General features: G+C 40.5%; 2 protein-coding genes across 2 annotated transcripts; both read right to left on the bottom strand.

The window, feature by feature from the left end:
- Positions 1–547: 547 nt before the first annotated feature.
- Positions 548–4,112, bottom strand: LOC141810633 (fructose-2,6-bisphosphatase TIGAR B-like). Its single transcript, XM_074698358.1, has 6 exons — positions 4,014–4,112; positions 3,674–3,711; positions 3,441–3,562; positions 2,125–2,202; positions 1,913–2,023; positions 548–1,492 (listed from the first exon to the last, which is right to left on the bottom strand). Exons 1-6 carry the CDS (start codon positions 4,043–4,045, stop codon positions 1,037–1,039), a joined length of 837 nt encoding a protein of 278 aa, XP_074554459.1. The 5' UTR covers positions 4,046–4,112; the 3' UTR covers positions 548–1,036.
- A 554-nt stretch (positions 4,113–4,666) lies between these two features.
- Positions 4,667–20,547, bottom strand: LOC141810858 (G1/S-specific cyclin-D2-like). Its single transcript, XM_074698695.1, has 5 exons — positions 20,155–20,547; positions 17,964–18,179; positions 14,051–14,210; positions 10,850–10,998; positions 4,667–7,507 (listed from the first exon to the last, which is right to left on the bottom strand). Exons 1-5 carry the CDS (start codon positions 20,347–20,349, stop codon positions 7,343–7,345), a joined length of 885 nt encoding a protein of 294 aa, XP_074554796.1. The 5' UTR covers positions 20,350–20,547; the 3' UTR covers positions 4,667–7,342.
- Between the last annotated feature and the right edge of the window lie 325 nt (positions 20,548–20,872).

Here is a 20,872-nt window from a genome sequence, read left to right as displayed (position 1 = left end):
TGGAAATGTAAAAGGTACCCATCCCTAACTATATATTTGGAAATCGCAAAAATTATGATTTAAGTTTCAAGGGAATAAGAGCTTCTAGTAAAGTACTTCATTATATGTAAGAATACATATCATTATGTATTTACCAAAGATTTGGGGATATTCGCATAAATACATTGTATTTTTGTTTGTAATTTTGTTGCTTTAGCTGCTTGAGAGAACAAACAGTTTGGATGACCAACTCCAATGCAATGGTAGAATAAAAAGCACTCTAGAAAAAAAAAAGGTGTTTTTGTCAGATTGTATTGCACAAGTAGAATAAACAGCACACAATGTGTGTACTTATCAGCACAGAGGCATCAAATCCCTGCTGTACAAGCACTAAAGAAATGACAGACTTTCTGTTTCCCTTCATGGATTTTAATCCATAGCAGAAAAGTGAAATGCCTTAGTGTTATTTTTAGATGTCTACTTTGCAGAAGTAATAGATAATATTGTTTCTGAATTATTGAGGCTGTGGTGGGCTTCAAGGGTCTAAAAATAGAAACAGAATTAAATGGAACACAAACAAGCCTGAAACAAACACTCATGAATATGTAGCACCCAGCAACAAATACAAAGACAGACGTGTTTTTTTGTCATAAGTGCAACCCTGTACTATGTTCTGTCATCAATAAATATATATGACACCCAAAAGAGACTCAGTGCTGTCATGATGTATTGCACAAGCTAAATGAGCAGAGATACCCGAAACACATCAAAGTGAAATAGCCACACAAACTGTCAGTGCTCAAAAAACAAACAGTTCTGACTTTGGTATAACATGATAAAAGAGGCAATTCAATGTAGAGGATTAAAATGTGCTTACTGGCCCACAGTCCAAAAGATGAGGAGTGCTTGATGTGACCCACTTTCAAACACACTGATTGTTGAGACGACACATTTACCTTGTGCGTTGATGTATGAAGTAAGCTGTGATGCCTCTGAGGTCTTTGATTCTCCTTTCATCGTTCATGATTGTTCCCATCAAAGAAGTTTCTCCAACACTTTACTTTTGCTCTGCATTATTCTCAGCTGAAAGTTCATCCAGGTGGTTCTTCCGGTTTGTGAAAATGCAGCGTGCAGCTAAGAGGACAGGAGAAGAGGACTCGGACCGACTCAGAGTGAGAATGTAGCGACTGATGCCCGTGTTTGGACAGGGTGCAAACAGGTGGGACATCTTGACACCAGCGGGTAGAGAGCTGTTTAAGTCTTCAACAAGGTGCTTGTTTGCCACACGGATGTAAGCACCATGACTCACAACCAGCACATGGACAGGCACTTCTTGGAGACCATCATCGGCTAGGCCAAGAGGGGCACTGTCAGAGGCAGAGGCAGAGGCAGAGGCAGAGGTCCCGTTAGCAGCTTCTGATGCTGCTGCAGAAGCGCTTGGTTCTGACCATCCGTGCTCATCCACCATTTTTTTGAAAAGGACTTTGAGGAACTTTTTGAATCGCAGCCTCACCTGTAAGCCAAGTGAGCGTTACTATTTGACTTCAGTGTTTCCTTTTTTATTCTTTTACATTTGTACGGTGTATTAAATTACACTTTAGAAACAGTTCAAGAATAAAATTCTTCAATATTGTCTTTTGAAAGCTTCTCCACAGGAAAAGCTATGCTCCATTTTTTCCAATTTGTTGGAAGAAATAGTCAAAATCGTACTTAAGATATTTCATTTTTCACATACTTCTTGCATAAACTTACTCACAGCAAGTATTTTTCTTCTTGTGGTTTCATACATTTTTGCACGTGCAGTTAAAACAAACTGCACTACTGACTATTGCAGGCTGAATGCAATGCATACAATGAACACTGTGTGGTGCTGTTGTACAAGTTATATTCTCTTGACCTTGAGTCCCAAAGCAGTTGTTTCAGACTGACTCACCTTGTCCAAAGTCTCTCCTCCTGGCGGAGTGAAGTCCCGACATGACTGTCCAGAAGCATTTGCCATGTTCTTCAAGTGCTCTTTGGGATGTCCTTCACAAACACCAAAACCCTGTATCAACAACAACAACAAAAACAGTGTTTAGAGCTCACAGAACAAAAGGGCAGACTTTACTCTGAATGCTAGAGAAAAAAACAGATAACAGATCTTACTCTTTCTCTGAGTAATGGCTCCAAAACCATGTCCATGCCAGAGCAGTGAGTGTTGTTCCTCAGAATGAGTTCAGCTGTCTGACCGGAGGAAATCGACACAGGAAATTACTGACTGAACATTGGTAAACGCAAAAAGAATCTGTACAGTCAAGTTAACAGTCATTAATACATCGTCAGCATCAGTGAGTCAAAAGACCATAGAGACATGAGTGCTGACAAAACTATTTCAGAGCTGCATCCTGTTTTTCCATTTTCCTTTATACACCATCCAGAAAATGAGAACACTTTTTTTACAGGTCTTACACAAAAACGTGTTCAACCCCACTTCCAAAAAAGTTGAATGCTGTGTAATATGATGAGAAAAACAGATTTTGATGGTTTGAAAATCAGTTTGAGCCTTTTCCCACCAAAAATAGTGCAAGGAGCACAAATCAAATGTTTAAATTGAATGTTAAACTCATTTTCATCTGATTCTGATGCCAGCTACATGATACAGCACAAATGGATTGAGTGATGCTCCACAAAACCACCTGGAGGTACATCTTCCAGCTTATTGGGATGGGTTTGCAATCAGTAAGTAACATAGCCAAGAGAAGCCACATCTCCCAGATAAGGAGATAGGGAAGATATTCATCACTTTGTGAGACTGAGTGAGCAAATAATTCCACAGTTTCAAATTTATGTTCCCCAGCATGAAATTTAAAGAAATCTTTGGGACAGCAATAGTAAGTACATTGTAAACAAAAGAAACAAGGACAAGAAACTGATCCTGGATAGGTATGATCCACATTGGGCTGTACTGCATTAAAAACAGACGTGTCTCTTAAGTGGGAATTACTGCATACTGAGACTGAGACATGTGCTGGTTTGTTGAGATGCCTATTGATCATAAAAGAGTTGTGAGAATTGGCAGGAGGACAATTGACAGTAGAGGAATCACTAAAATGAAATGCAATATTCTGCAATTAGAACACCTAGGGAATCATCAGTGTTTAGGTTGAGTTTGTAGGCTATATCCAATATATTGAATCACTAAGGAATGTAAAAACTTGGATAATTTGAAAAAAAAAATCAGCCTGGATTGTTGGTTTGAATCAAAGTAATCCTGTTTTTGTGTTTCTTTTAACAAAAACTTAAAATTAAAGACAAAAAAACACTGTCACACAAATAAGCATCCAGGACTGACTGTGAGGACTGAATCCAGTTGGACTTTTAAAAATTTCCCCTGAATAATTAAAGGCTTTCTTAACTTTTTCCTTGACCCAAGCAAGTGTGCCCTGTGGATCCCCCATTGACAGAAATGAATCAAGTCTGACCTGCACAGCTCTTTGGAGGTTACTGACGAACACGCTGTTGAAGGGGATGTCTCTCAGGTATTGTCCCACTGCCTCACCCTGTTGCATACCTGTCTCCGATAAGGACGTGTCCACACCTTGTCCTTATGATGCAAGAATAAGGCGTCAGCATTTTAAAAAGGTTTGCATACAAATGTAACAAAAAAGCATTGTTAGAGCAAAGTCACAAACTCACAAACTTAAGCCTACTTTACCTTGCAGCAGTTTTTCCTTGTTGTACTGTGTTTCTCCACTGTGTGAAAATAGAGCAAAAGACTGAATTAGCCTGACTATATACCTCGGTCTCACTGGCAATACAAACTGATAATACAGTTATAATCTTAATGCAACACAACAAAGAGAAGGTTAAAGGTTTTTAAGACACTTCTGTCTTGCCCTTGGTAGAAAACACACACCACAGCAAGAAATTCAGCCGCTTCATCACCAAACTGACTGAAAAAAAACTATTCCTCTGCGACAAATTCAAAGTATGAGTTATACGTGGTTAATTTGTTCAATATAAACCATCAAATTCCACTTAAAATGACCACTTACTGCCTCACTATCGTCAAGCTGAATGTAAACATCTTCACCCGCAGCTCCCGGACTACTTCCTGGTTAGAGGAGCGTGCGCAATGAAAAGTACGTAGTGATGTGACGTCACCTTCTGCGTCATGGCGCAAATCGAATCGACTATCTGGATAGAGCAGCTACATAAAGTCACAACCAAAAACAGTCCACTTGTACTATGAAAAAAAGGGAACAACTCTTTTTTAATGCACATTAAACGACAGTTAATATTAAAAGTAAGACGTCAAAATGTTTGTAATATCTAAAAAAAAAAACCGCATTTCGCCAAATCACGTTTATAATTTACAATTTAACTTACCTTACATATGCATCTGTTGCAACTACCTAAACACTGTGATATATTTCATATTGATTTTATTTCTGCATTTAGAATAAACCGCTTGTTTATGCTGTTAATTTACTAAATATGATAATAAGACTATAGTTTCAACCTAGACTTTAGTTCACTTCATTCTTTGAACCTTTATTCTTCATTAACACTTTTGTTTACCTCTGAATCCCCTTCTAGTTGCAAAAGATAGTTAAGACACAATGGTTCAGAAGCCTTTATTAAATGCATTATTAGCCTACGTGCCAGTGGAGTAAGAAGAAAATAAACAAGTCAAATGATTTTGGCCAATTTTATTGATGAGAAAATGGTTGAGGTACGCTGTGTGGTTGCACATGGGCATCATGGGAGAGGAGTCTGGGAAAACAACCACACTGAACAATGACAAACGATTCCTGTGGTTTAAAATTTGACCAAATGGGTACCTCAAAAACATAAACATTTCATTTTTTTTGCCAATGAACTGATTGAAATATGATGATGAAACTCCCAAGAAGAAAAAGAAACCAAACATTTTTTTTGTCTTTCTGTTACACACATAACATACAGCACAGGCTGCTTTTTGATTTACTTATATGAAATAACCTATTTTATAGTATAGGCACTCATAAATGCACAGTGGAAGACATTTTTTTATTTCAAGAGAAGAAGCACCTTCTTTTCTCTCATGCAGACAGAAAAAAAGTGAAACCCGTCCGATAAATTCAGAGTGAAAAACAACAAGTGTGTGATGTGAAGTTTTGATGAGGTAATGCGAGATGAGCGCTCGCTCTATCCATCCAAATTAACCTGAGGTACACAAACATAACAAAGAAGCAGCAAGAGTATGATAGAATTAAAAGATACAAATGAAACAATGAAAGAATAAAACATGCTAATCAAACAGATCAATAAACACGAGTACTTCCAGTCCCGCACCAAACTGTGACGTTCCCTCCAATACACGAACAACAGAGAAGCCAAAAAAAAAAAGACTTGTTACATTTCCGACATTTCATAATATAGCAGCACACAAGTGAATCACAATAAGGCATCTTTGTGTAAGACTAGAAAAGAAAAAGCTTCATAGCAGCAAGAGAATGATGTGTATAATCTTGTTTTCTCACTTTGGAATTATCTCTTTTATATTATACACAAACCCTTAAAAGCAACATTTTTTTCTGTTTAAAGCACTTTTTTTTAAAGAGAAACATTTGGCTTTTTGACAACAGAGCATGCACAGATACAAAAACCTTTTTCTAAAACATGAGGATTTCCTCGCATGGAAGAATTGGTAATATACAGTCACACTTTCCCACCGTGTAAACCCCAAAACCTACAGACGTCTACAATGGAGAAAACTCATCAAACTTCAGATCAGAGAGAAGCTTACATACAAAGAGCAAAACAAGATAGAGTATACTCAGGAAACATTATGTTTAACTCTTTAAAGAACTATTGGAAGTTTTTGGCTATGGATAAACGAAAAAAAAATTCAAGTTCAAGGTTAAATAATCGCATTGAAAAAAAGTCTACAAGTGACTTGGCTTTTCTTAGTTCAAAGTATTACACCAATTATCCTACCTCTACTTACCTATCGGGGCGTAGCTTTCAAGACAATGTGCGTTACCCCATGGGAAACCAGCCCAAAAAAAAAATCAAATAACTTAAAAAAAATTAAAATGACCCTAGCAACCCACTGAACTCTACTCAAACTATCCCCTTACCAATCTTAAGGAGTGTGTTTTTAAAAGTGCATCGATATTTTTCAAAGCCGCCCACTCTCAAATAAAAAAATAATGAAGAAATGATACAAGGAGGAACTGCGGCACACCTAAACTGATCAAGGATTTTTCCTCCTCCTCCTCCTGTGTTGTCACTCAAGTATCTTTCACTGCAGAAATGGTTTAGCTTAAGTCCACGTCCCTCGCTGTGCTTTCATCAAACGTTCCCTTCTTCCACATGCATTTCTTTTCCTATATAATCCTCCTGAAAAATCCTTTGAACTGCTTTCCTTTTCCTCTCAAACTTGGAAAAAACTTGCACAATCATTCTCTTTCTCTCCTAACATGACATCAGAACTGAACACAAACTCGTCTGCAAACCTATCAAAGTGTCTTCGTTGCTCTTTAACAGGCAACAGCAAGAACAGAACAATAATATTAATGCGGCCCATCTGAATTACAAGACACATACATGTGATCCTATAAACAAACTGTGGATTGAGCAGTGAAATCAAGACCTTACAAAGTCTTCAATGTTCATGTCTTACAGTAACCTCTGCTCCAGACTTCACAGCCTCTCATGCTCGTCCTCTGTGAGCAGGCCCAGCCCACTCCCGGCCTCCTTTTTTCAGCATAAATAGTTAGCAGTGCTACAGGTGCACAGTATGATGGATAGAGAGAGCAGCTAACTATAGTAGCACTCCTCTTGGTTGAATATCAGCTTAGTTTAAATGCCGTGCATCATGTTATCAACTGTTAAATCACTGCTTTAAGAAGCTTCTTGTGAGAAATGAGTCTGAATCAGAGTTGAGAAGAAAAACTCGATCGATCTGTGAATTGATAACTGCTCGCTAAAGTTGATAAAAAAGAGTAACATAACTAAATGCTAGCTAAATATACATTAACTTTATATAATTTTATGCTAGATTGTATCAAAGGAAATATGTATATTTCATAAAATTATGCTATTTTTCAAGTATGAAAATATATTCAGGTTCCCCTTCTGGGAGACCTTAGGCACTATCAAGTTTTTAGCGATTTTTTTAAATAGCTTGTTGGATTACATGAAAGTACACCCAGCCATGTATGGACGGGGCAACAAAGGAGAAAAAACTAGAAATTTCTTATCATCTAAAAGTTCATAGATTGTCACACCGTCGCTCATGTTACATCCTGGTACTGGCACCCAACGCCCCCCTCTTTGCTCTTGCAAGTTCATTGGTCGACAGCCACGAGTGGTGTGTGTGAGAGCCGGGGTGGGTTCATAAGTTGATGTCCCGTACGTCTGTGGGGGTGCTGGACTGGTCTTGCTGCTCTCTCGCCTTGCTGCCTGCTCTGATCACCGACTCCTGTCGGCACTGCTGGCCCTGCTGCAGGCTGGTGGCCAGCACACGCTCTATTTGCTCCTGGCATGCTCTCAAACAGTCCTGGAACAAAAAAAAAGATCAGATGTCATTTCACTCACACATTCTTCAGTTGCAGCTCTAAAAGTGGTAAAATGCACTTCAGACAGGTTAGCCTTCTAAACACAAGAAATCAAAGCCCAGGGGGTGCACGTGTTTTAAAATGTGTTCTGGTCTTTTGTCCTCAACAACTCACGTAGACCCAGAGAAAATTCAGTTTTTAACTCTAAAGTCAAGAAGGAAAAAGCTCTACAAACTCTGCATTAACATTCATTAGAAAATCATTCATAAAAAAAGGATGCTGAGCAAGAACAGCATGTGTGAACTTTCTATTCAAGGCTACAGTTGCACTTCCTGCTTCATAAGAATGTTAAATGTGCAACACATTTTTCAAAATACTAGCCCTTTGAGGTTCCTGTCAGGAACTTACAGAAATAATCCGCCCTGTCATTGTACTTCATGAATAGTTTGGTAACGATTTCTGTAATTCAGCAAATACTGCACACACCTACACACCACACCAAAGCAGAAAAGAGAAAGTAAGTGGTCACAAACAAGGAACTTTCATATTCACGGACACGGACTTTGTATTCAACCTCAAAAAAACTTGCACAAGAAAGTTTTTACGAATATAGGAAAAAGTAAATTTTTTCAGGATTCATTTCTGTACCTTAAAGTGATACTAACATATACTCAAAATAATTAGAGCATTTACTGATTGAGTGATAGAAAGTCTAATAACAGCATCTGTTTGCAGACAGTCCGGAAAATTAAAAAAATTGAATTTCATCTCATCTCACGCAAAAGTTGTTTGAGCTTCAGTCACATGCATGGAATACCAACAGGGAATTATGTGTGCTGCAGTAGGTGGTCCTGTCTGCATCATGACCAGAACAATGGGTACCAGCACAACACGGTGCGCAGAGCTGCACGGTGGGCACAGGACTCACTCTGACACGAGACCTATGCGTGTCTGAGGTATGAACTGTACAGGGGGGATTGTTGAGGGGCCTAGAAGGAGCCCTGTGGTCTCTCAGGGAAAAAGATTCAGGCAGCTCTGAAGCTCTGGACTCCCTTCCTTTCACTCCCCCCTTTGGGTTTACAGCACGGTCAGTCCCATGTGGCGGTCCAGAGGAAATGGCTTTGACCTACTGCACCCTGACCCTCTGAGTTTGGGTGTAAAATCAAAATATAGGACACTGGGACCGGATGTTTTTGGACAACGTGTCTTGTGAAAGCGGATCCTCTATCTGTCTGTCTGTCCGTCTGAGCCTCTCTGCAGGTCTGTGAGGAAGATGTGGGAGGTCTGCCTCACTGGGCCGGCTGCAGGACTCTTAAAAGAATGGAGCAAGGCTCGCAAAGAGGCCAACATTCCTTTGAAATGTACGGATAATTGGAACCTGATGGGCTGCAGTCGGAGCGCCTGTTGTGACGGCTGCGTTGCGGGGCCCTTGTCACCATGGAAACGTAACCACAAGCTAAAGAGGCGTACGTGTTGTTAATGTGGCCCAGTGACTTTGGATTTTGTGGATTTTCTATGCATCTGAACTGGTTAAACAATGACTCAATTCAATAATAAGAGCATACTCCAGCATAAATACTACATGAGTTGTTTTTTTCTATTTGTGTGCATTTTGTACTGTTAAATTCAGACAGCCAGAACAAAGGAACATTTTAAATATTTGATATCAGCCAGTGATAACCCTTTAAAATTCAAATTAATATCCTATTCTGTTATCCTGACAGAATATGCTAGACTTCCTTACAGAATGAACCACCCTACCTGGCTGCGGCGCGTGCGGTGGAATTTGGGGGTTACACTACCTAAAAAAAAGGGATGCACCACCTAAGAACAAAAGCTACACTACCTAAAAAAATGAGGAACAATACCTGAAATACTGGGCTACACTACCTGAAAGAATGAGCTACGCTACCTGAAAGATTGAGCTACGCTACCTGAAAGAATGGGCTACGCTACCTTAAAGAAAAGGCTGCACTACCTCAGAGAATAGGCTACACTACCTGAAAGAATGAGCTACGCTACCTGAAAGAATGAGTCAGCTACCTGAGAGAATGGGCTACGCTATCTTAAAAAATAGGCTACACTACCTGAAAAAATGGGCTACACCACCAGAAAGAATGGGCTTCACTACCAGAAAGAATTGGCTACAATACCTCAAAGAATGGGCTACACTACCTGAGAGGATGGGCTACACTACCTGAGAGGATGGGCTACAGTATCTGAGAAAAAGGGCTACACTACCTCAAAGAATGGGCCATACTACCTGAACGAATTGGCTACACTACTTGAGAGAATGGGCTACACTACCTTAAAGAATGAGCTGCACTACCTGAGAGATTGAGATAAAATACCTTGAAAAATAGGAGACACTTCCTGAAATAATCAGCCGTACTTCCATGAAGAATGAGATTTACAACCTGACAGAATAATTGACTCTATCTGACCTGACAGAATGAGTCCACACCTGGACAGAACACATTACACCACCTGAAAGAATGAGCGACAGTTTTATTGACTCTACCTGACAGCGTGAGCTTTACTACCTGGGACAGTAGCCTGACCACTGATTAATGGCATAAAATCTTAAAACAATGATATTTATAGTTGAACATTTCCATCTACCCCAGTTAACCTCTTGTTGTTACTGAGCAACCTTTTGCGATACAAACACTGCCTTTTTTTTAAATGAATAATTGTGCATCTGTGATAGGCTGGTGACCTGTTCAGGGTGTACCCTACAAACTAACCAACCATTCTCCTTTTATGTGGCACCAATTTACGCCGAAAAGTTATCTCAAGAAGCTCTTCTAGGAAAGCAGGTCTAGACAGTAGTCTTTGTGTAATCAGCACACACAGTAGCTCAAAGATCGGTCATACATGAATGCAGTCATTGAAAATGAACAAATGACTCCTCCTGAATAACTTTTTGTTCCCATGCTGGCCTTAACTCTGGAAAAGACGCTCCTCGACTTCATTACAAACATATTCCTCCACCAGGAGGGGCACGCAGCTAATGTCAGAGCCATGCTAAGAAATTGCATGTGTCCTACCACAAGAATGTGGGCTCTGAGTTTTAAGAAGCCATTCCCTCTGCCGCTGCTCTTTATAGCAGCAGTCTGGCTCCACAGCCAAGAGCCAAAAGCTTGCTCTGCCTCTCTCCATGAAAAGTAAATCGCTTCAATCTGCCACTACTGAAGTCATCACAGTTGTTTACTAAAGGGCCTTTTATTCTGCTGTCGTGAGATGTTGCAATGAAAATTCTCAAGAATGCATTGTGTTGAAGCACTAAAACTATCGAGTAATTAGTCCTGGCAGGTTGTGGTTTCCTTCACTCTTATACTCACCACCTCAGTGTTGGTGATCTTGGCCAGCAGCTCTGTCAGGTTATCGCGACTCAGCCTCTGGTCATTGTGGTCCAGCTGCAGGCCGCAGACAGCGGCTCCCATGCTGCCTGTAGCGATCATTGAAGGAGGATTCATAGCAAGGCGGTCATCTGGTGAGGGAAGAGGAATGAGTATTAATGCACAATTAGTCAAGCGGCAGCTTGAGGCCATTGTGGGAAACGGAAATCACATTTGTAGCTGTTACACTTTAAACTAGGCCAGCGGAAGTATGAGAGGAGAAAACATCTGATTCTCTCCCACATGTATCCTCCTCAGCTATCCCTCACCTTCCCACAGTCTGGATTGCGACAGACATGACTGCACCGTGTAACCTGTGTGGTTCCCTACATGGAGACTTCAGCTCTGATTAGAAAAGCAGAAAAGGAATCCTCCCACTCCCTCAATAGGTTCCAGGAACATCCCCCCTCTGCTACATATCCAAGCCTAAAAGCTTAAGCGACAACAGGCCTGGACAGAGGAGGCGGAAAAGGGGAGAACACCTCCTCACTGCAGAGCTGAGGCTGCCTTTAAACAGCTCATGATGTGACTGTGAATGAAACCTTCTTTCAGCCTCCACAGATTTTTTTTTTCAATAGGAAATCCCCGGAGCTGTACTCCAGAGTATCTTGTCTGATCACCAAGAGCTTTCCTAAATAGTACTTACTGTTCCCAGCTACAAAATTCTTATACATTCACACACAAGCTTCACAGACCATTCAAGGCAGTTCATAAGCTGACATAAAGGGCGTGGCTAACCTCTCTGGCTAAATTAAAACCTGCCATTTAATTTTTTGTAAGGCAGTCAATCAATGTATATGTATGTATTTTTTTTTTTTTGAGCTGAAAATTATGTAAAGCACAATAACCCCTCTACAATGTTTCCAATGATGGATCATCAAAAATACATAAAAATGGCCTTCCTGTGTTTTTATACTCCAAGCTTATTCTGTACTCAAAATTCCAGGAGCCATTTTCAGGTTTGATACAAAATTAATAAGCAAGGAAATAGAAGATGCTTAAGTTGGGCAATAGACTGTGTTACAAGATGGGCAACACAACAGCTCCCCAAAGGTGAGGCCAAAATATTTCGAGCTTCACTTAGCGACTGGCTGCAGCATAGGTCATGAGATCCATTGAGGACATGTCCTCAAACATGATTTTTGTTGGTTCTTATCCTGATGATTAATGTGCCACAGTTTGGTTGGTTTCAGAGGTTAAAGCTTGTTAGTTGATTGATTAATTGATGTATAAAAACAAATGGATGTGATATCATCATTGATCATTCTGTTGATGAATGAAGTTCCTGCAGTTTTTAGCAGATTAGCAAAGAAAACCTGAGGACTAAACTAAAGCGTTCTTTATGTATCCATAACGGACCACTTTAAAATCAGCTCTTGAATCTGTTCTGCTGAAGTCCTACGGATATCTTCGGTTTAAATCACAAATAAATGAAATGTCTGCTTTGGGGCCTGCTTCACGAGCCATATCAGCCATGCCCATTCACTGCCCCCAGCAGCCCTCGCAGTAGCTGAATTTTGGCTTCACTTTGTAGCAGTGGGTGGAGATGGTTGGACGCCATCCACATTTATAAGCAGTCAATGAGGTTTAAACCTCAGGGTCCTTTATTACTTATATATAACTAGCTTTCAGCTCAGATCAATCCTGCCTTGGTTGTTTTCTGTTTGGTTTGCTTGTAAGATTTCCCTTTATCAAAAGGTCATTTGGGTTTTTTTTTCCTCCAAAAGTCTGAGGCAACAAGACACAGCTGTATCATTTTCAGAGGTTTAGAGTGACTAACTGACCAAAAATGTAAGAATCCTGAAGTCAGGAGATTCCCCAAACTTGGCTGAAGGAGACACTTAAAAGATGTTTTGTGAATTCAGCCCCTGGAGGTTTTTCCACTTATACAGTTCACATGCTTCTTCCGGTCTCAGCACATGAACATGACCAATGCTAATCTTAAAAAAGCCACGTCTTGGCACACGCAACTGCTGAGTGCTGCAAAGCTCCGGCCCAGCACATAGACTTATCCCAGTGAACGCAGCTATGGTGGCCTAATAGCTTTGATTGAACCCCAGGGAGCCGCCTGCTTCATTACACCCATCTTCCCCTTCAGGGAGCAGCTGTCCATAGGAGGAGCTCCTCCATCATAAGAATAACATCTCAAGTCCATATAAAACTCCAAACATTTACATTACTGCACAACCACAGCAGGCCTTGCTTTTTTCTCCCACTGCGGCCGCTTTGTGCTCGGGTAGAACCAGCTGCTTATGAATAGCAGAGGCGACCACTGAAACACACCCAGATTTGAAAAAAAGTGACACTTAAACTGTGCTAAACAGGGCATGAAAGTCATTGTAGAGAAGCTTCTGGTTCCCAAAACCAGCTCAAGTAAACAAGTGGTTGAAGTCACGACTGAATAATGTTCCTGTTTATGTATTAAAGTGGCTCCTTTTGCATTATTCACTTTATTATGTTACTTAACAGGAGGCAGCAGATGAAAGGCCGCCCTGTGACAGGAGTGATGCAGCACTTTATGAGTATTACGTGGTCTTTGAGTGGTGTTTCTTTCCAGGATATGAAAAAATTAGAGAGATCCCAAGTATAGGCAAAGGAATGCCTTGAAAATTCACCTCAGGAGAGGCCTGAGGGGACATGTGAGTTTGTGCTTCTCCAGAGTCTCTGGTTTATTTTGGACATGAGGCCAGGATGGGAGGAGGAAGGAAGATCACTGGATCACTGCCCTGGCTTTTTTAAAATCTGGAAGCCTCCCTGTCAACAAACAATACAGGGCGAGGAGAAAGGGAGTTCAACCGCACCTGAGTCATGTGTTAATAGAGCACAAGATACAGTGTGATACAATCGCTATCGTTAACAGTGTATGTGGGTTATCTAAACACAGCACTGATAGGCGTTTTCCCAGGAACATAGCAGAGTAATATGGAAATAACCATTTTCATGCAGCTGGAGGGGAAAAAAAAGCCTTGTTACAAGCTGTGGGGAGACGGGAGAGGATAAGCAGTGAGTGCAGGGAGAAGAAAGAGGTCACAGATGACTCACGATGGGAGAATGTTTGTGTGGGAATATTCCAGTTCAACACAGCAAGAGAGGGATCAGGTAAAAAAAGAAAAAGGCACATGTAAGGACACACCGCTGCATTACCTGTGGCACAGAGGGCGATGAATGTCTGCGTGTGTTTCCGAACCATCGCCAGCTTGTCTTTGGGGATGGGCAGCCTGCGTACGATGTGATCTAGAAAATCATTGGGGATGACTGACGCCATGTTCCACTTCAACTTCCCCAGCACCACCAGTTCCCACTCCTGAAGGAAAAGAAGACAGAAAGAGTCACATCAGAGGAGTCAGAGGTTGCTGCCGTGCCTCCGCTGACCTTGATCAAAGATCACAGCCTGTCCTTCTCCCCCCCCCCGAGGAAATGGCTCTGCAAGGAGAGCAACATTTCTCCACTTTATCTCCCCTCACTGTATCTTATTATCTGCATGCCTTTCTCATTCCTCGCATCCTTTGTATTCATATCGCCAGCATGTGACAAGCTTTGCCCTGCTCAGAAGCTCTGCCAATGAGACAGCAAGGCCCCTTTCCTTCCTGTCACAAGCCTCAAACAGCTACAGTGAGCTTGCAACTTGCAGGGGCAGCAGAAGCAGCAACGGAGCGGAGGCTTCATGTAGCCGGCTCGTGCACAAGCGAGGGAGGTGGACGCATTTCATGATTTAATTTCCTGTGTTGTCGAGTAGATTTTTTTAACCAATTCCACTGAGGTTTAATGTTTTCCTGTTCGGCCTGCAGTGTTCTGAATGGCAAGAAAGAGGATGTTACACTTCTCTATTACAAAGAAGTATGGCTGCATGCACAAATGGAAGCATGTTTTGAGGTGCAAACAGTTTTTTGAAAAATTTGCAGAACAAAAGTTGATTGAAAAAAGATCTGTCATCTGCTTTTACAGAAGCAATAAAAATTGTCTCAAATAAAAGTTATCTCTGACACACTGAGTTTGAGTAGTTGTCTGAATGCACGCAAGTCTTGTCCTGCAGTAAACTTTATACCCCAGCTTTCGTCTTCAATCAATATGTCCTTGTTAGTCATCTCATAATTGAAGTGAAGCATCAGCAGAGATCTGCAATGCTTTCACAGCTGCAGCATCTTATCTGACACAACTCCAATGAAGTGATCTATTGTAACTTCTCTCTATAAAAATTTTTGAGATCATGATGTTGGATGACACCATGACCAGACACCTTTAGGCAAATCTAAAATTATATCTGAAGCGTAATTTCTTCAAAGTCCCTGCATTTCTCTTAAGATGGCTCTGAAAAGATGACATCAGTGTGACATTACTGAGTGAAGACGCGTGCATGTACTTCCTTAAAGATAAGTGGTCTATAGATCGTTTAGGGAGTTTTCAGTCAGGGTGAATGATATGTAACAGCCAGATAACAGGATTATCATATTTACCAATCCCGTGATACAACCAGATCCTGTTACAAAAAAGTAATCTTACACAATTAACACAGCATGAACGCAGCTCGTAAAATATGTGTTTGAAGTATCCTGAGATGGAGAAATAAAAATCTTCAAGTCCTTAAAGAGAGGGTACTGTGCTATTTTAGGCTTTTAACTGTCTCTCTGGTACCCCTGAAGCAGATTTACATGACTTAGAGCTCAAGAAATTCTTAATTTTTTCGCAACAGTGTTTTAGAAAACCCTTATTTCAGCCTTTGTATGGTATACTTTATTTAAACTGCTGTGTCTTTAAGGCTTCCCGCGCCACAAACCCCCTTCCCTTTGATTGGCTAACCCTCTGAAGGCCTACCAGAGGCAGAGCTGCCTTGGTGTTTGAGGTCTTGCCCCCTAAGGACTTGTCCACACGTAGCCGGGTATTTTCAAAAACAAATATCCCCCTTCATACGTTTTTTAAAAATACTTTTGTCACACACAGTGGGCAAATCCGCCGGTGAGTGCAGCTTGACGCATGCCAAACCCATAATGGGCGGTGTTTTTACGACATAAAACCCGTGCCATCCAATCAGAATGAGCCTGTTTACTGACAGCTACACAAAACCACAAATCGGGAGTTTTTCAAAATCTTCACTTTGGCCAGAGTTTTCAGAAAACATCTTTTTCAGTGATGTAAAACTGCAGTTTCATGTGGATGACAAGCCTAAATGTATAAAAATTTATGCGGTTTCCCAAATACCTGGCTAGGTGTGGACATAGTCTAATGTGTGTGAACCACAGAGAAGATGATTATGTGATAACTCCATCATCTCAGTAAGTCTCATGACGGAATCATGAATGTCTCATGAAGATGCTATTTTAAGAACAGACAGATTTAGGGATTTCTACAACGTACAAATATGAGCCAGTTTGAAAATCTGCACGTGTTTAGAATGATCATCCAGCATTTTCAATATATATTGTTTGAAATATTGGAAAGCACAATACCCCCTCTTTAATGTAAAAAAAATCATGTTGCAGTGACAGTATGTAGAAAATTTAAAGAGTGGCATGCTGAGCGCACAAGGGTTACCAGAGACAACCCACAGCCTCAGCAATTGATGAAAAAATGTACTCAATGAACTGCAAACAGTGACTCACCTCTTTCATCTAAAAGTATAGAACTAAAAAATGAGTCATAATTGTGTTTTTCTGCTAAATATAGCGGTTTCAGTGATCATGCAGCCCTGATTAAAACTCCACAGAACTTTGAGCTGCAAGAAAAATCAGCTGACTGGTTGACTGGCAGAGAGAAACTAAGTCACACCCTGACAAAAAAATGCTGATGAACTTAGCTTTTCACTTCCTCTTAGGAGAAGTGTCGCCAACTAAAGCGAACGTAGTAAACCCCAAAACCAAATCACCATCAGGGACGGTCCCGCACAGACACTGACTCAGACACACTCTCTTGTGTTTCAACTTTCCAAATCCCTGTGAAGATTACCAACTGCTGAGATGAGCAGGGTGGAGCATTGGTGCTTCTCACTTCCTGTTCATCTACCCCCGCCCTTTCACTCCCGTACCCCCTCCACCCTCTTAAACTTCCAGCAGAAGCAGGGGAGTGTTCATTTCAAGGAAGAGCGATGACATCTTTCACTGCCCCTCACTGACTTCTCCTAGCATCCTGTCAGGATATCCAGGAATCTGGAGTCTAAACGGCAATATGGAACATTAGATGAGGACTGGATGTCATTTCACTCAGCAGCTGCAGGGGACACAGGGGGGTGTATGGAGGGCGTGGGCTTCTGTAAGAAGAAGCAGGTTTTTCCTCAAAGTGTGAAATGGTTTAGAGGTGACGCAGCTGAGATTACAAAACGTTTTCTTCTTTTCTGCACATTAAGAGTTAATTTCTTTGACTCTGTGTAAAGCAAGCTTTTATTCATAAAATGAGAGTTAAGCTCCACTTTTGCAACTAAGCAAACTTGACTGACTGAAGACGGATTGTGTGACACTGCAAAAAATGCTCCAGAACACAATCAACTGAAGGGCAGTGATTTGATTTTGGGTCTGCAAAAACAAGCTTTTGGTAAATCAACTTGAGTTTTAGATTTTTAAATGTTTTCTTTCTTTTAAACCAACAATCTGTGTTTTCTTTTCTGTAAATTCAACAGCTTCAGTGTGTTGTGCTTGTCTGACTCACAGCTCTTCAGGTTTGTTGAATAGGCTCTATGTAAGCCGGAAAGAATCAAAAGTATTCTTGTAAATGCCACGAAGAGATATGTTTGTAGAGTGCTTCTATAGATGTTAGGAGGAAAGATTAAAGAGTGTTCAAACTGCAGCGTCTTTCAGTAAAAGCTTTTCTAGGAGTGAATGACCAAATCCATGTAGAGCAAGATATCCAAATTCTTTTCTGCATAACTGGCACTAGATGGCATCATATACTCCTTCAGTCATGGATCCAGGGAGAGGATGTGGCTGTGTTGTGCACACTTACAAGGAAAATGAGATACTTCCTGTGGAACCAATACAGCCATTAGCATTAGAAAACCATCCCAGGAATATGACATTGCATTTGCGCGCTCTCACGAATGAATGGGGGCTTTGGAAATCCCGGCTCTTACCAGCAGTTCCCGTGGTGTGATGGAGTTGTCTGTGTACATGCAAAGTTTTTCTGCTGATAGCGGTCTGCAGTCCTTTAACTTTGAAGCCAGAAAAATGCACACAGCCCCCAGAAGCTGCAGATAACTCTTCCGTGTGACCACCACTGCTAAAAACCGGTCCAAATAGTTAATGGCTAAAGGGAAGACGTCTTCATTACTCTTCTCCTCTTCACAAACCTAAAATGATGCAGAGAGGAGACAGAGACACACATTGGTTTTTAGAATAAGATTTCTGTTGAACCCAACATCACTCTAAACCAAACAGTCAAAAAAAAACAAAACGTAAGAATAATCAGCAAAATCCCTGGAGCTGCTAAAAAAGGAAAGCATACTCTACATCATCTACAGGTTTACCTTCAGGATGCAGTGATTTTGTTTTAAAGCTGCACTAAATTGAGGGCTATTAGTCTATTGCAGTTTGCACTAATCAAGTTCTGAATAAGAAAAATGTATGGAAGCCCTAAGATGACAAGCATCCATTCTTAAATTATCTGAGACTAATCTTTAAAATTCAAATTATATTTAATCAACAACTCTAATCTCAAATCTCAAGGTGGGAAAACACTCAGGAAACAGTCGACATGCCACATTTATTTGACCCATACAAAAAAAAGAAAGAAACAGAAAAATACCGAAATTGTTTATTAGCGTGGCTAACAATAGCAGAGCTAGCATCACCAGCTTTCAGACTTCTTTGCAGGTTGACGTCCACATGCCTGAGCTCAGTACGCAACCTTATCTCCATTTCTGTTTTAAATCTGTGCTTGTTTGCATCCAGGAAGAAAAAGATCATGACATCATAGCTTCTAATAAACCTAGCTACAGCGCTACAGCACTACAGCGCTACAGCTCAGACGTGACTATTATTATGGAACTAGTGATGACGTAAAGTAAAACACACGTGCACATCCCTGATCCTTTTATACACATTTTTATTTACTCTATATTTTGCGGCAACAAGTTAAGTTTCAGTTACTTCCTCAAACACTTCTCTTACAGCCTTGGATGATCATAAAATGTTTCCTCAAAGCTGCAAAAGCACAATAAAAACAAATCAATAATCTTAATTTATCCTGATAGTGTTGGTAATAGCAGCATGACGTGCCCGTCAATCAAAGTGACCCGCCTAGTGCTACACCAATTCATTTCTGGATTCTCAAAATTTAATTTATAGCTAACTGGATTACATTAAATTGAGCATAGCAAGATAATGTGATAGTAGATGGAAATGCATGTCAGAATCTCATGGAATGCACTTCTGCACTGTACTTCTATTTGTTCTCGAAAAAAAACAAGTACATTAAAAATGTATGGCTCTATGTCCACTTGGGCTTTCCGTAGTTTTGATATGCAAACATAAATGGACAGTGATGACTTAAACTAGACTTTTATTTCAAAAAGAAGTTAAAAGATTGAGTTGTTCAGCTTTACATTTTCTGTGCATTATGTTGCCTTTGGGTTAAAGGTTGAAACCCCATTTTCCCACATGTCTTCAATCAGTCAAAGCATAGCAGAAACAAATCAGTCAGTAGGAAGTCGCTCAGCAAAACCCCCTTGCCAGCAAACTCCTCTTCCTTGTTAGGGCTTCGCCGACTAAAAAAATGCTTTAAAATAAAATTGAATCATCAAAAGGTTTCACATGAACGCATAATATCCTAAATACCTGAATTCAAAGTTCCCGACTGTTACAAAAAGAGTATAATGTCGAAATGATGTTTTTACCGTCAATAATGAAAGTGGTTTTGCATGCACGTTGTCTGAGCAAAAGCTGCGAGCATGAGTCATTTTAAAAAATTAATATAAATTATTTTAAACACCAAAAGTCGAGTTTTCGATCATGTAAATTAAGATTAGCTCCCCCTCTACCTTCAGAGTAAGCTATTTAGCATGAATACCAAGATTGTGGCTTTTAATGGATGTAAATATCAAGCTAGGCTTTTTCTTTGAAGCTGAGTTTTCTTCGTGCTGGAATTTCCGACTCTCCCACGCCTTTGGTGAGTCATTCTCATTCAATTGTCAAATAGGTCAACATCCATGACAACTCTTCATGAACTTAAGGATAAAGCTTGTAAGCCAAAATTAAGTTTTAAACATGCAAAATTACAGCTTTAACATTTAGCTTAGCTCGTGATTGCAGAAAATGTCCACAAACCTCGTGCATCCAACCTGCAACCATTCGTCTCATATAAGGCTGAATATCCTTCTGGACCCGCTGGAAGTACGAGCATTGAGGTAAAAACCTGTCCTCAATAGTTAGTAAACTTTGCAGCACTCTGTCATCATAGAGGATGTTTGGGTCAGGCTGGGCTTTCACGGATATGTCCGACTCCAGGCAATAAAGCTCCATGACTCGGCCCCCCTTCTCCCCCTCCTCTCCTTTTTTATTATTTGTTATATCTTTGGTTTAATAATATAAATAAATATTGTCACAATATTCTCGAAAGCGGACAGGAGGAGGAGAAGTGCCCTGGATGAAGCATGAGGCTGAGACTGCTGGGTTTGCTCCACTCCTGCTGCCTCTCACTTCTTCTTCTACGTTCCAAGAAGCGGCGTCAAAGAAGCAACGCGAGGAACCGAACATCCGGCTACCGCTTTCAAAATAAAAGCCTCTCTCTCACTGACCATGCTCTTCAAACCAGTTACTCTTAAAAGAACTATTTGTTTAACTTCCGGCCCTTTTGTTTAAACATATCTAGTCTGCTTCCTTAACAATACTTCGAAAGAGGCGGACAATGACGTAAGATAACTCATTAAAAATGATATATTTTGCCGTTTAAATTTTAAGTTTCTAATCTTTTTGTAAAAGTGTTTGGTGTTTTAAGTCTGCATTTCAGAACAAAAAATGTATTGTGCGATTAATCTTTTTATAA

This window comes from Halichoeres trimaculatus, unplaced genomic scaffold (assembly GCF_033239565.1).
Source record: "Halichoeres trimaculatus isolate MK-OKI-2021-1 unplaced genomic scaffold, fHalTri1.1 fHalTri1_scaffold_21, whole genome shotgun sequence".
Lineage (NCBI taxonomy): Eukaryota > Metazoa > Chordata > Actinopteri > Labriformes > Labridae > Halichoeres > Halichoeres trimaculatus.
This window is presented reverse-complemented; position numbering and strand designations above follow the sequence as displayed.